The sequence below is a fragment of the Medicago truncatula genome, chromosome 1 (genome assembly GCF_003473485.1).
Source record: "Medicago truncatula cultivar Jemalong A17 chromosome 1, MtrunA17r5.0-ANR, whole genome shotgun sequence".
Lineage (NCBI taxonomy): Eukaryota > Viridiplantae > Streptophyta > Magnoliopsida > Fabales > Fabaceae > Medicago > Medicago truncatula.
In genome coordinates, this window is record NC_053042.1 from 28,425,429 (window position 1) to 28,441,721 (window position 16,293).

Consider the following 16,293-nt stretch of genomic DNA (forward strand, 5'->3'; position numbering starts at 1 on the left):
GTGCAGAGGTGTTTAGTAAGATTGATTTGAGATCAGGATATCATCAGATTAGAGTAAAGGCGGAAGATATATCCAAAACTGCGTTCCGAACGAGGTATGGACACTATGAGTATTCTGTGATGCCATTTGGAGTATCTAATGCACCAGGTGTCTTTATGGAATACATGAATAGAATATTTCATCCTTATCTGGACCGTTTTGTGGTGGTGTTCATAGATGATATTTTGGTGTATTCAAAGTCTGAGGAAGAGCATGCTGAGCATTTGAGGATTGTGTTGCAAGTCTTGAAAGAGAACCAGTTGTGTGCCAAGTTGTCTAAGTGTGAGTTTTGGTTGAAGGAAGTGAGTTTCCTTGGTCATGTGATTTCTAAGGGTGGTATTTCTGTGGATCCTTCCAAGGTTGATGCAGTGTTGCAGTGGGAGTCTCCTAAGTCTGTTTTTGAGATTAGAAGCTTTCTTGGTTTGGCCGGTTATTATCGGAGGTTCATTGAGGGATTCTCTAAGTTGGCGTTGCCATTGACGCAGTTGACTCGGAAAGGACAGGCTTATGTTTGGGATGCCAAGTGTGAGAAGAATTTCCAAGAGTTGAAGAAGAGGTTGACTTCAGCTCCGGTGTTGATTTTGCCGAATCCGAAGGAATCGTTTGTTGTGTATTGTGATGCTTCTAAGATGGGTCTTGGTGGTGTGCTTATGCAGAATCGTCAGGTTGTAGCTTATGCTTCGAGGCAATTGAAAGTGCATGAGAAGAATTATCCGACTCATGATTTGGAATTGGCAGCCGTTGTGTATACATTGAAGATTTGGAGACATTATCTGTATGGTTCTAAGTTTGAGGTGTTCAGTGACCACAAGAGTTTGAAGTATTTGTTTGATCAGAAAGAGTTGAATATGAGGCAGAGAAGATGGTTGGAATATCTTAAGGATTTTGATTTTCAGTTGAGTTATCATCCCGGAAAGGCTAATGTTGTTGCGGATGCTTTGAGTAGAAAGACTTTGCATATGTCTGCTTTGATGGTTAAAGAGTTGGAATTGATTGAGCAGTTTCGAGACTTGAGTTTGGTTAGTGAGTTGACACCTGATGGTGTGAGGTTGGGTATGTTGAAGTTGACAAGCAATATTTTGGAAGAGATCAAGAATGGTCAGAAGGAAGATTTGGAACTCGTGAATCGAGTGACGTTGGTTAATCAAGGAAAAGGTGGAGACTTTAGATTGGGTGAGACTGGTGTTTTGATGTTTCGTGATCGAGTTTGTGTGCCGGATGTGTTTGAGCTTAAGAGGCAAATTTTGGACGAAGGTCATAGAAGTAGTTTGAGTATTCATCCAGGAGCAACTAAGATGTATCAGGATTTGAAAAGGTTGTTTTGGTGGCCTGGAATGAAGAAGGAGATTGTTGAGTTTGTTTATGCTTGTTTGGTTTGTCAGAAATCGAAGATTGAACATCAGAGACCGTCGGGTTTGATGCAACCGTTGTTTGTGCCAGAGTGGAAGTGGGATAGCATTTCTATGGATTTTGTTGGAGCGTTGCCTGAGGGTTTCGATTCGATTTGGGTGATTGTTGATCGGTTGACGAAGTCAGCGCATTTTGTTCCTATCAAGACTGGTATGTCGGTAGCGAAGTTGGCTGAGATCTACATTGAGCAGATTGTTAGATTGCATGGTATTCCTTCTAGTATTGTGTCGGATCGGGATCCGAGGTTTACTTCTAAATTTTGGGAGAGTTTGCAAGCTGCTTTAGGAACTAAGTTGAGATTGAGTTCTGCTTACCATCCTCAGACCGATGGGCAGACAGAAAGGACTATTCATAGTTTGGAGGATTTGTTGAGAGCTTGTGTTTTGGAGCAAGGTGTCAGTTGGGACGAATGTTTACCGTTGATTGAGTTTACTTACAACAACAGTTTTCATGCTAGTATCGGTATGGCACCGTTTGAGGCTTTGTATGGTCGGAGGTGTAGGACACCGTTGTGTTGGTTTGAATCCGGAGAAAGTGCTTTGTTTGGGCCGGAAGTTGTGCAAGAAACTACGGAAAAGGTTAAGATGATTCAGGAGAAGATGAAGGCGTCTCAGAGTAGACAGAAGAGTTATCATGATAAGAGGAGAAAGGATATTGAGTTTCAAGTTGGTGATCATGTGTTTTTGAGGGTGAATCCTGTGATCGGAGTTGGTCGTGCTTTAAAGTGTAGGAAGTTGACTCCTCGTTTTGTTGGGCCGTTTGATGTCATTGAGAAGGTTGGGGTTGTAGCGTACCGGATTGCGTTGCCACCGTCTTTGTCGAATCTTCATAATGTGTTTCATGTGTCTCAGTTGAGGAAGTATGTGCATGATGCGTCTCATGTGATTCAAGTGGATGAGTTGGAAGTAAGAGATAATTTGACGGTTGAGACTTTGCCGATTAGGATTGAGGATCGCGAGTTGAAGCGTTTGCGTGGCAAGGAGATTGCTTTGGTCAAGGTGATTTGGGTTGGACCAACTGGAGAGAGTGCCACTTGGGAACCGGAGAGTAGGATGAGAGTTTCGTATCCGGAGTTGTTTCCTTCAGGTAAATTTTCGAGGGCGAAAATTCTTTTTAGGGGGGGAGAGTTGTAACAGCCCAATTTTTAGCTAGATTTATTTTAATTACTTTTAATTGTGTTTGTGTGTGATTAAATGTGCTTGTGTGTATTTAATTGTCATTGGGTGCATTTAAATGGATTACCGTATTAGAAGGGTATTTTGGTCATTTGACGGGTAAGGGTAAAATGGTAATTTTGGTGAGAATTATTTTATTAATTGGTGAGGACCCTTATTTTACTAAGTTACTAGTGTAGTGATTAGTTTTTACCGTTAGTGACCGTTGGTTATATTTTACCGTTGTTAGTAATTACCGTTGAGTGTATAGAAACTTTTGAATTGTGTTAGAATGGGTTAGGCCCATTAGCATTTTGAGTTAAGCCCATTAAGGGAGATAACATTAGGGTTGTCATAGAAAATATCATTCACTTCACAAAACATTTTCCTAGAGAGAGAAAGAGGTGAAGAGAAGAACAAGAGTGTTGAAGGGAAAGCTTGGGGAATCAATTTGGGTGACCTAGGAGCTGAATTGAAGCAAGGGTTAGAGATAATCAACTTCAAAGGTAAGGGGGTTAGTTATTATCATAATCATGTACAATCTTTGCATCTTCTCATGTTGTATGAAAATGGGTTGGTGAACAATTGTTGTTAAATTCGTGCTTTTACTGTGATGTTATTTTCTTGTGCTTGAATTGATGATTATGGTATGTTTATGGGTGAAATTACATGTTTCAAAGTATGTATAAATGTTAAGTTATGAAATTATGCTTAATTGATGAAATTTGATATGTTTTGATTGAAAAGAGATGTGATTCATATTCCATTAATGTGGTTATTGTTAACTGATGCTATTGTAAGTGAATTATGATTTGGGTATACTTAATTGTGGATTGATGATGAGAAATAAATTGTTGTTGATGGTTTTGTGAAATTAGTGAAGTTGAGTTAAGTGTTCATGTGAAGGACCAAAATGAACTTTTGATATATATATGGTTGTTGACTGAAATTTTGTTATTGTTGGATGAATTGAACCTATGAGAATTTCTGTTTTCACGTTGTGGTTATGTTAGTTGAGTCGTTTGGGAGAAAACGGGTTTTTCGTGTGAAATGTCGATGTTTAAGCGTTTTCGCCAATAAGTGATTATGTGAGGTTTTGGAAAATGACTTTTGGGATGGTTGAAACATGAAATTTTTATAGATTATGTTAGAGTCAAGTGTCAGGATCATGTAGGTGAAAACGGCATCAAAATCCGATTAACGGTTTGCATTTTACGCGCGAAATGGTGAAAAACGCACTTTTGGAAAAGCTGTAAGCGAACAGGCCAGAAGCACACTTCAGAAGCATACTTCAGAAGCACACTTCAGAAGCACACTTCAGAAGCGTACTTCAGAAGCACTCTTCAGAAGCGTACTTCAGGAGCACTCTTCAGAAGTAGGCCAGAAGCTTCTCAAGAAGCGCCAGTTCCAGCATCTCCTGTTTCGCGTTCTTGCGTCTTTTTCACCTATTTCTGTTTCGAATTGGCCTTTGGTGTAAACATGAAAGTTTTAGATAATTTTGTTAGCTTTCTAATGGCGTTAGTTTCAGGTCCAAATGATTTTTAGAACTCGAGTTATGATCAAATTACTACACATGGGTCATGTGAATTTTTGTGAAAACTTAGCATAACTTTTTCTATGAGTCGTGAAACTTTTCCAAACTTGATATTGGGCTTAATGAAGTATTAGAGGGAATAATTGAGTATGTAAATATGTAATTGGGATGTGATAATGATCATGAGATATATTTTGCTATCTTACTTGGAATATGAGAATGCTTGAATTGGTGAAACTATATGATATAGTTGATGTTGAGTGACATTGTTGATTATTGATAATATGTTGATGTGTGATGATGAATTCTATGATTTATTTGTGTGGGCATGTTTTCTTGATAATGCAATGTTGTGGAGATAATCAATATAACTGGGTGTTGTCCTATATATTGAGTTGAGATTGTGATTTGTTGTCGCATTATCGAGTCCTTACACATGTCCATGCATCATAGTCGTTGTTGCTGTAAAAGGGATGAATCTTTTACTTCGAGATTATTGTAAGGCAGAGGTGAGCCTTACATGCGATGTTGACTTGTCCATCGGAGGTGACGACCTTGTTGAGATTTGGTACCACATGCATTTATGTGTCAATAAGTGCATATCATAGCATGAGTCCTATGTGAAATATGTGATTGGTGATGAATTGAGAAGAATGAAAGTTGACAATGATTGTTTATGATTGATGTTGTGAATGAATATTTATGATTGGATAATTATTCATGTGATTGATATATGTGGATATGAGCTATCAAGTTGTGATATAAGTATTTATGCATGACTATTATTATTCAAGTACATGATATTTATTTGATTTGATTATTATCTGGATTATGATAATGTAATGCTTACCCCCAGTGGTTTTAACCGCCTACTTGCCTGTATGGGTGAGTAGACGTTGTGCAGGAGTAGTCTCGGTGAGTCTTTGCTTGGGATATCGGGAGCTTCCTCCGATATAGGTGTCGTGTCGGCTCTGATCTAGGCTTGTCGTGTCGGTCTAGATTAGGTTGTTTATATTTTCGTTGGGATTATTATTTTGTTGATGACTACCCGATGTTTGGGTTTTGAGATTTATCTTTTGGATATGATTTATTTGCTCATGGCATGTATATATTTGATCACTCTGATTTATATTCCGCTGTAACTGTTGAGGTTTACATACATGTCTATCGGTTTTTGAATTTTGAATAAGACGTAATCTCTATTTCTTGAATAAATGTATTATTCGCATGTTTAATTGCTTTAATAGAAATAGGAGCGTTACAACGCGTCCCACGCACGCACCTATAGCACGAGTGGGCATAGGCAGCAGTTTTTTTTTTTTTTTTTATCAACAAGAAACGGGTTGTTTTGTTTTAGGCGACGGTTTTGATCAAGAAAAAACCCCATATTAATTTTAGAAATCAAGAAGTCAATTGCAGATCTTAAAGTTAGGGTTCATCACTTTTGTTTGCATATTCAAGGAGAAGACGGGAGAAATTTTATGATTTTCATATAAAACACACGGCCTGAGTAAGGCTCTGATTCAAGAATTATACTTGTCGGATAATTATATGTATGTTACTCATAGAATTACAAAGAACACAATCCAGCAAAACAAAACACAAAAAGATTGGCTTAAATCATATATATTGGTATTCACGTTCATGTAGGTACAATTGGAATTCACACAAAGTTCATATATACACAATTCAATCTATCGAAAAATTAAGGATTTGTGTGAATTATGAATTAATAACAGCCATCATAATTGAACGTGAGTTCATTGAGTTTACGTAAAAATTCGTACACTTTGCCAAACAAGTATTCGATCATCAGAATCAGAAGAGCCATAAAATATATCTAATTGACTCTGATACCAATTGATAAAAGTTTTAGTATTCAGCCATGGATCACTAGATACAAGTTATAGCATATCAATATCAATATCAAAGAAGGAAGAAGAATTTGTGTACCTTGAATTATGTTGATGAATGATAACTGCCGCCATGAGAGGAATGACTACCCTCATTCCGTCTAGCTTTGCATCATGCTGGTCTGAATGTTTAACCGTCTGATGGGATGACGTTTAAATAGCTAAATGGTCCAACCCATCACGGTCCATTTAAAAAGAATAGACCAATCACACATATTCATCAATTAATTAGTGCTTAACACAATAGACCATAATCTTATCTTATTTATAAAAGGTCTTAAGTTGACTTAAACAGCTTTTTGGAGCCAAAATTTGACGTTAATTTTGTCATTTTAATATTGTCATCTCATTATCTTATTTATAAAAGGTCTTAAGTTGTCTTAAACAGCTTTTTGGAGCCAAAATTTGAGGTTAATTTTGTCATTTTAATATTGTCATCTCATTATTATTATTATTATTATTTAATATATATTTAAGCAATTGAACAAACTTTTGCTAAATTTAATATTGACATCTCTTTATTATTATTATTATTATTATTATTATTATTATTATTATTATTATTATTTAACATATATTTAAGCAATTGAACAAACATTTGCTAAATTTTTGTCATAAACTACTAAATACGTTTTTTTTTTCTTCCATAATCTTAGTTTGTTTGTTTTTTTTTTATGGACGTCATAGTTTGTTTTCTATTTTTTTGGTAGTGCTATTTTCTCTATTTATTTGGCAATATAAACACCGATCCCCATATGTTTTTTTTTGTTTTTGTTAACTATGTTTTTCTAAACAAACTTTTGCTAAAAAAGATTCTCATTAAATTTGTGCCACCAAAGAAAAGTCTTTGGTAACTAACTCTGTCTACATATGTGCCATTTTATGTCAAACTAATCATCTCTTAACTCTCTATATAAGTAACATCAAATAGTATTTATAAGTCATACTTCATCCTTCATCCTTCGATTAAATCATCTTACTTCAAATTAATCGTACGTCGTATTTTTTTGATTAAACCAAGTTGCTTATAAATCCCAACAATGAAGAATGTTGCACTTACAAGAAAGGGTATGCACTAACCTATCGTTATTACACATATATTATATATTGATAATTATTGGAATATTTTTTTGTTAAGTATGATTATCTTATATTTTACGATAGAATGAAATCTGGCAATGCATCTTTGACCCAAGGGGTCACCTAGATGACAACACAATCTTCACTTTCTTTGTCTAATGATCTACTCCAAACAAAAAACATGACAATTTCAGATATTACACAAGCTAAACAGGTCTACAACTTTATGCTAATTTTCTTTGACTTATACTATTATACTATGTTGTTAAATAATTCTTAATCCATATCTTTGTGTTTTAATTTTCTAATTATTATTCTTTAAATAAATTTAATAACTATGCATGTGGGTGCATGTGTTGTCTTTGCTAAAATTATTGACATAGACACGAATAAGAAGTGGTGCTACGTTTCATGTGATAAATGTTTCAAGAAGGTTGAACCTGTTTGTACAAAATACTTTTGTGAAAAATGTGATACATTAGTCGAAGCTACAAAAAGGTAACGTTTTCCATATTAATTTTTCTTATGTTTCACTCATTTTTTTAAGCTAAACTCAATTATTCTTTCTATTCGGTTACTTATATAATTAGAAAATCTAATTTCAATTTGTTTTTGTTTGTAATAACTTACTATGTACATGATTATATAAACGACAAGTTGCATCATCACCACTTTTATTCTTTTGGTCACTGATTTTTTTGGTTAGTGATTCCTTATAAGGTTATTGAATCTTTCATGTATATTCACTTTTCATTTCAGGTTTATAGTGCACATTCATGTTATGGATGATAGTGGATCAACTACTTTTGTGTTGTTTGATGGAGTTATTTCACAGCACTTTGGAAAGACTGCAAAAAACAAATGGTTTTGATAATGAACTTAAGTATATTGTTTTTTTGTATTTTTTATGTTATATTATTAAAACAATAATAATTGGTTTTAATTGTTTACTAATCCAAATCAAAAATAGGGAAAGATCAAAAATCACTTGCGTTGGTGACCAAAATAAATCACCTTACTTTTTTTTATTGTGTTTCGTAGCATCATCAATATCCTCTCTTCATATGGTGGCAAAAACTATATGCATGCCTATTCTTAAATGATAACTCATATTTTGCTATAAGCACAAATAAATTTTATGTGAAAAACCAACTTTAGAAAAATGTTAACCCAACCAAGTTATTCAAACTACTAGCAAGAGTCCTTCTTTTTTAACTTGAAAAGTGATTTTTTTTACTTCTTAAAAAGGCTATAAAAAATAGACTCATAAACTACTGGATAACTTTTTTTTCTTCTTCTTTTTTCTCTTCATAATAATCTTAGTTTGTTTTCCATTAATTGTTTGGATACAACTATATAAAATGAATTATCTTATTTATAATTGCTTCAATATTTTGATTCTTATTTTGGGAAAAAATTTTAGATTCTATTTTTTGTTACAAATTGTAACAATTGGATGCACACTTTTAAAAGTGATTTTTTTTACTTCTTAAAAAGTCTATAACAAATAGACTCATCAAAATAGAATCTAACTGTTTTTTTTTTCTCTTCATAATAATCTTAGTTTGATTTCCACTAACTTTCCTATTTTGTTGACCTACCCTCATCTATTGTTTGTTTTTGTTAAGTAACTTTTCCTAGATATGTGGCACTTTATGCCAAACTAATCCACTACCTCTCTCTATATAAGTGGTCGTCTTGGGTGGTGATTTCAGGCAAATTCTTCCGGTCATTCCAAGAGCACCAAGACATGATGTTGTTGATGCTAGCATTAATTCATCGCGCCTTTGGAAACATTGTCGAGTCTTAAAATTGACCAAAAACATGAGGCTTCAAATTGGATCTTCATGTTCTGATGTCAATGAACTCAAAGAGTTCTCTGACTGGATTTTAAATGTTGGAGATGGAAATATTGAAGACAACAATGATGGGGAAGCTGAAATTGAAATACCAGATGACATGTTGATCAAGAACTCAGGTGACCCAATTTCTTCAATTGTTAATAGCACATATCCATCACTTTTGGAGATGAGTGATATTTCATTTTTTCAAGATAGGGCAAATTTAGCACCTACCAATGATAATTCACTGAACAATTACATTTTATAGATGATTCTTGGTGAGAAAAAAACATACTTAAGTTCTGATAGTCCGTCTACACATGATGAAAATATTAATGGTCCTGATCAGATTTATATTATAACATTTTATAATAATTGATTATTGTCAATCCATAATTGATTAATTAAATAATTAATTCAACATATTTTTCTTGGTTGAGATTATTTTTGCAATTGTTTTATGAAAAAAAAAAATCGTGGAAAATTTAGGATCATCTTTAGTTTGATTGGTGTTTTCTCTTGTTTTTTTTTTAGGGATGATGATGTTTTCTCTTGAAAACTTACTTAAGTGGAGCCTTTTTAAAGTTAAATACTTTTTGGCCTCCAATATTGTTGATTTTATTTTTTTTTGAAACAGCAAAAATTTACTAAGCCAAGCAAAGTGGAAGAAACACAAAGACTTGGACCACAAAGAGGACATTACAAAGGTACCGAATATATGCGAAACACTAAAAAAATAGGCACACCTAAATCCGTATATATGTGGAACCTCTATCCAAAAAACCAACCCAAAAAGAGCAGACCAAAAAACAGGTGCTCTCCCTCCGTATCAGCTAGCACAAGATACACAGAAAGCAAAACCTTACTGCTCCAATATTGTTTATTGATTCCAAATTTTAGTGGACACTATAAATAGAAGAGTTTTTCTATTCACATCCCATATATTTTTGGTTACATCCAAATTTTCTTAAAAGTTTTTAATAATACCAAAATTGCCCTTTTATATAAATTTTCTTAAAATCTTTATTTCATTCATTGTCACTCTAAAATTTCAATCTCTTTCACCCACAAACGATCAAACAATCCTGATGTTCAATCAATCTTTATGGAAGATTAAAGAGTGAATTAAAACATCTTTCATCCATACTCGACTGCGAATTTCTTCTTCTTTTTCAATAATGCTAGTTTCAATTTCCTTCTTCTTGTTCAACTGCACTATACGACAGTTTCAATTTTACATTGTTGAGGTTAACTTAAATTTAGTTTAAGTAGGTTCATGTAAACTTAGTTTACGTAACTTACTTAATCTTAGTTTACATAACCTACTTAAATTGGGTTTACATGACTTACTTAAACTACATGATCTACTTAAACTAAGTTTACATGTACATACTTAAACTGAGATTACGCATAATCATTGAACAAGGTTGAACTTTTTAGATATACATTTAAATTCAGTTTACATGACTTACTTAAACTGAGTTTACATGAAATATTTAAACTAAGTTTACATGACCTACTTAAACCGATTTTACATGACCTACTTAAACTGAGTTTAAGTATGTACACTTAAACTCAGTTTACATGACCTACTTAAACTGAAGAGGGGTTTTGGGGTGTAACGAGAAGAAGGAAGATGCTTTTTAAAATTAAATTTTATGAAATGGTAATTTTGGCATTTTGGAATGCAATCAGGATTAAACAGGGTGTGATTAGAAAAACTCTAAATAGAAACTATAGCCACGCTGCCGCAAAGGATGTTTCATTGTACAATGCATTATTGAGTGTACGAGTCGTAATTGCCCTAGTTGTCCGCGTTGATTAAAGCTTGGATATTTGCAAGAATAATCATTTTGTATCTCATGTGATGCATAAGAAAAATAAAATCAATATTAAATAAATGAATTTTAACTTATAATGTTCAAATCAAATCTAGTCGTTAAGGTTCTATCTCATTCATCCTTATAAGAGATATGTGATTTTGGGTCATTTTTGGTTTGCAATCACGTAGATAAATCCTTTTCTTATTCTCTTTATATCTAAATAAATGATTTTTCACATATATTTAGTTTCTTTTGTCTGTGGTTTTATCGCCTAAGTGTGATGGTGTTGTTTTGTTTGCTGTCTTGGTGTGGCGTAGCTTGATTTTCGATTCTATTGCGGCTTTTGTTTGATTGTAGTTGGATTGATTTTCTTTGTTTGGTGTCCATTACGATTTCAAGCAATGACGTTGACATCTCAACGTTATAAATCCGAAGATATGAGTATTCTGGTTGTGTTAACATTTAACTATATTAGCTTGGTTTATTGGAAGCTAAGAAACTATTGGTGCAATTGTCTTCATATGATTTCAACAATAAACTTTTTGGTTACTCAAATCTATAGGGAAGAAAATCATTGTGCATATTAGCTAATTTAGGCTTTCATGTGCTTTGAGTATTAGGAATGATTTCATTATAAACAAGTTAGGTCTTCTTAGTTTTCGTTTTTTTTTTCTTCTCCTTGAGTGGGTCTTAACTGAGCTCCACCTCTCTTTAACGAAATTGGGATAGGTGTTCCTTGCACCATCCTTTTGCCAAAAAATCATTATAGTTTTAATTATAATTTTTATTATTTGTCAATTCATTTGAAGAGATATCAGTTTGATTGTACTCTCTTCAAAGATTATGTTGCGGAATTGAACTCTCTTTTATCTTCTGCTGAATCAGAAAAGATGATTGTGACAATTGGAGGAAGAAGAAGAATGCGGAGGAGGAGGAGGAGGAGGAGGAGAATAAGAAGTGAGATGAGGAGGAGGAGGGGAAGAAGAAGAAGAAGAAGAAGAAGAAGAAGAGGGGGAGAAGTAGGAGAGTTTAGGAACTTGCATCAAAGTGACAATTAAACATCAAACCTAAGTTGATACCTCTAAAATAGTACTCCCTCCGGTCACATTTAAAAGTACAAAAATCTTTTTTTAGGTTCATGAATACCTAATGTATTTAGATGTATTACAGACCAAATACATTAGATGATAAATGAATTTAAAAAGTGATTATTTTTCTTATAAATGTGACGAGAGGAAGTAAACAATTTAAAATGAGAAGAAAATTAGTAAAGTAAAGGAATTAGGAGAGAGTTTAGGTGGGGAAATCAAGAATTAGTCGACCAAAGTAAGAGAATTGAAGATCTTCCCCGATTAGTCACACGATCATCTTATTCCTTCCATTTTTATTTATTTTCTATTATCATTTAAGAGTATTGATTAGCAATTGGGTACTAATGGAGATTGATTTTCCATTAGTCGTTATGATTGCCTTGCCTTAAGAAGAAAATCAATTAGTAACCCCAAGAAAAAAGAACACGGTAAAACACATCCATTCCATTCTTGATTTCTCGTTCATTTTCCATAAAAAGTAGGAAATCCAAAGAAAAAGAGAGACATCTTTAGAGACTCATACTCCTATCTAATACTCGTCACCATTCAATGTTTATCATCTTGTCTTGTTATTAGTAAAATAAAAACCATCTCTTAATTCTTACTCATCCGTCTTAAATCATACGATCTTTTGGTCATTTCATATAAATTAATAAATGTAAATAATATTGTATGAGAAAGAGATATCATAAGTAATTTTAGAAAATTATTAAGTGTCAATTTAAGTGGGTTAATTTAACTTCTTAAAAAAAAAAAAACTAACAAGTTGTCCTCATGAGCTTAACTCAGTTAGTATGGACATTGCATAAAATATGTAAGGTCCGGGGTTCGAATCCCGGCCACCACCAAAAATACAATGAACTAACAAGATGTGGGTTATAACCTCCTCTCTAACAAGTACACTTCAGGGCCAAACACTCTTCATGCCAAGACCAACAGGAGAAGCTCTCCCTCTTGGTCCTCCATTATCAAAATCAAACATATCCTTTGCAATGGATACCAATGGCGTGCTGGTTCAGGATCCTCCTCTTTTTGGTTTCACAACTAGAGCTCCCACGGTTTTCTTGACTCACTAGTTCCTATCATGACATTCATGACCTCCATCTAACCGTTAGAGATGTTTTCACTTTTACCGGTTAACACACTCAGGCTCTCTACACTAACCTCCCCCAAACAATTGCAGACTCTATTAACAACACTCGCATCAAGTATAACGAGAGGATTGAAGATGCTTTCATTTGGAACCACAACAAAAACGGCGACTACACCGCAAAAAGTGGTTACTCTTGGTTACTTTGATACTCGGATTCCTCCACCACTGTCATCTAATTTATCCTGGACTTGGATCTGGAAGTTGAGAATTCCTGAAAAATTCAAGCTGTTGATTTGGCTAGTTTGCCACAACGCTGTTCCAGCTTTATCCCTGATCCATCACCATCACATAGCTCCCTCTACTACCTGTTCGAGATGTGGGGAGGACGATGAAACTATCCTGCATTGCCTTCGTGATTGTAGTTTCTCCAAAAACATTTGGTTTAATCTCGAATTCACGGCTCAGGTTTTCTTTACTGATGGTAATGCGAGCAGCTGGGTTAGAAACAACGCTTCAGGTATGCTTTATTCCACCTTCTTTGTCGGCCTCTGGTGGACGTGGAGACACCGGAACTTGATGTGTCTAAATCATGAAACCTGGTCCCTACATTGGCTCAATTATCATATCCAGAACACAGCTGAAACTATCGTGACCTCCCTTCACTCAGTGTCGGTTCCCCAGTCAGAAATTATGGTTCACTGGAACAATCTTGATAGTAATTGTATAGTTCTGAATGTGGATGGTAGCTGTTTAGGTGAGCCTATTCGAGCTGGGTTTGGAGGTGTTATCCCGAATTCTGCAGGCTTCTACATCTCGGAGTTCTCCGGTTTCATCGCTTCAACAACTGGCATTTTGTTTGCCGAGCTTACTGCTATTCATCGTGGTCTTCTCCTAGCGGTGAAATTGGGAATTGAGGATATGCTTTGCTATTCTGATTCTATGCTATCCATAAAACTTCTCATCGAGCATGCTTCCAACTATCATGCTTATGCTGTTTTAATCCAAGATATCAAAGACATTTTATCGACAACAAACTTCTCCATTCATCATTGTTTTAGAGAAGGGAACCAATGTGCTGACCTCATGGCAAAGCTAGGAGCCACCTCTAATGCAGACTTCTCTTCTCATGCCACTCCTCCATCCGACCTTTTTCCCGAGAGCTTAGGCTTTTTCTTTTCTGTTTGTTGTCTTTTATTCTTCCTTTTTAGCTTTGTAACCAAAATAAAATAAAATTATCCTACATTAATGATATAAGAAAGATAAATTAAAAAATTGAAAGTAATAAATAGTTGAAGGTATAGTGTGAAAAATAACATTAATATATTATAAAACAACTTATAATTTGAGACAAAATTTTTTCTTCAAAGCGATTTATAATTTGGACAGATAGAGTATTTTTTTTAAGGAATCTCTTAAAACTTAATTAGAAGTTAGAACTGTGTCTCATAGAATAGAGTGAACTTTTTTTTTTGTGATTATCAATGAATGAGAATGAAGTATTCTAAATCATCGAAACCAATTTTACTATTTATTTAGTTAATATGGAGTTTTCAATAATAAAAAAAATTGGTTACAAGGCAAAAGAAAAAAAAAGGAAAAAAGGAACATAAGCAAGAAAAACAAGAAAGAAAAACGAAGGAACTACTCTCTAGAATAGACAGTTCCAACTACGTACATCCTGAGGAGGTTCAAGAGATTATCTGGAGGAGAGACATGGTAGAGCAGCTCAGTATCCGAACCTGCTTCAAGCTTGACCAAAAAATATGCGCATTGATCACCCTTTTTAAGAGTGTGACAAACAGTTACATTACCTTGCCTAATCAGATCCTTCACATCTTGGATCAAGACATCATAAACATGGTATCCCATTGACGGTCCTTTGAGGAGTTTTATAAAATGTAGGGAGTCGGTATAGCAAACAAACTCAACAATATTAAGCTTTTCGCCAAAATGAACCCATGGTAAATAGCGTAAAGCTCATCATACAAGATGTTAGATGAATCATTAATATAGTCTGAGAAACCTGATAAATAAAATCCAGCATTATTCCGAATAATTCCACCAAAACCAGCTCTCACAGGGTCCTAAACAACTACCGTCAATATTGAGGATGGTACAAGAATAATTATCATTATTGCACCTAATAAATTCCCGTGAGCTTAGCTCTGTTGGTAGCGATATTGCATTTTACTAGATTGCCGACCCGTGCGCCGCACGGGTCCTATGAACTAAAATCATTTCATAATGTATTTTGTTTGAGTATTGCTACTTCACACGAAACGAAACACACGACCAATACATTTATGTTTTTAAAAAAAGGACACAATGGGCTTTTCACACAATACATGGGCTATGTGTAGTGTTATTCTTGCATTTCTTGTGTTCAGACTTCTTAACAAATAGAATTATCCATTTTGTTTTGGTAGTGTAGTTATAATGTAAATTTGAAAATATTTAATACCTAATGAATGTATCAATAATCAAGAATTTTTTTTAGGTATTAAAATTGAACTTTCAATAATTGTAATTCATATTTAAGTACATAAGTGGCATTATCAAAAAATATAAGAAATAATTATTCCATTTCAGGAAGGTCTACGAAAATTATAATTTACATAAAAATTTAGGAGTGCTAATAACACACTTTTCAACATACTCATGCGGGTTCGATAAAATATTTTCTAACACAATTTGAGGAGTTGCAATTTTTCTCTTAATATCTTACTTTCATATTACTATAACATTCATGCACAATGAATTATAATAGCAGGAACTATTTTGACTTAAAATAATTGTTTTTGTGTTTTTTAGTGCCATTGTGTTGTTGTTGTTAAATATTGTAGTAGGCACGATGAATGATATATTATTATATCTTTCATAACTATCCATTGTTAGAAAAAAGAATTAACAACATTGTAGCATCAAAAATTGTATCTCTATATCCCATTCATTCTCCATAATAGGCTAAGGCAAAGACATTCTGCATGATATGAAGTTAAGGACCATAAGAAGAATTGAGCTGTTATTTTTACGCAAAAAGAATTAAGGTAGGATCTGATTCATTATTTTTTGTCTATGTCAATGACAATGAAATGAAACAACTAATAGAACCTAGTTTACAAAGTAAATGAGAAAACTGTTATACAGAGAAAATGAAAATAAACCACATACAATCAATAGACATCGTTATACCAAGCACTATTTCAATCTTCCCACAAATGTGATATATATAGATCTCTCACTTTCCATCTACTTTAATCCAACTTGTTGTAAACTTACAACTTCTGCAACTGATTTTGAAAAGATCTACACCAA

General features: G+C 33.8%; 1 protein-coding gene across 1 annotated transcript; it reads left to right on the forward strand.

Moving 5' to 3' along the window:
- Positions 1 to 12,754: 12,754 nt before the first annotated feature.
- On the forward strand, positions 12,755 to 14,208 carry LOC112418585 (uncharacterized). Its single transcript, XM_024774993.2, has 2 exons — positions 12,755 to 12,943; positions 13,069 to 14,208. Exons 1-2 carry the CDS (start codon positions 12,755 to 12,757, stop codon positions 14,206 to 14,208), a joined length of 1,329 nt encoding a protein of 442 aa, XP_024630761.2.
- The last annotated feature ends 2,085 nt before the right edge of the window (positions 14,209 to 16,293 follow it).

What these genes read in the sequence shown, in the direction of transcription:
- LOC112418585 (XM_024774993.2), top strand. Translation starts at nt 12,755, where the DNA reads ATGTGGGTTATAACCTCCTCTCTAACAAGTACACTTCAGGGCCAAACA. An exon ending in TCACAACTAGAGCTCCCACG is followed by an intron (nt 12,944 to 13,068) that starts GTTTTCTTGACT and finishes AAACAATTGCAG; the next exon opens with ACTCTATTAACAACACTCGC.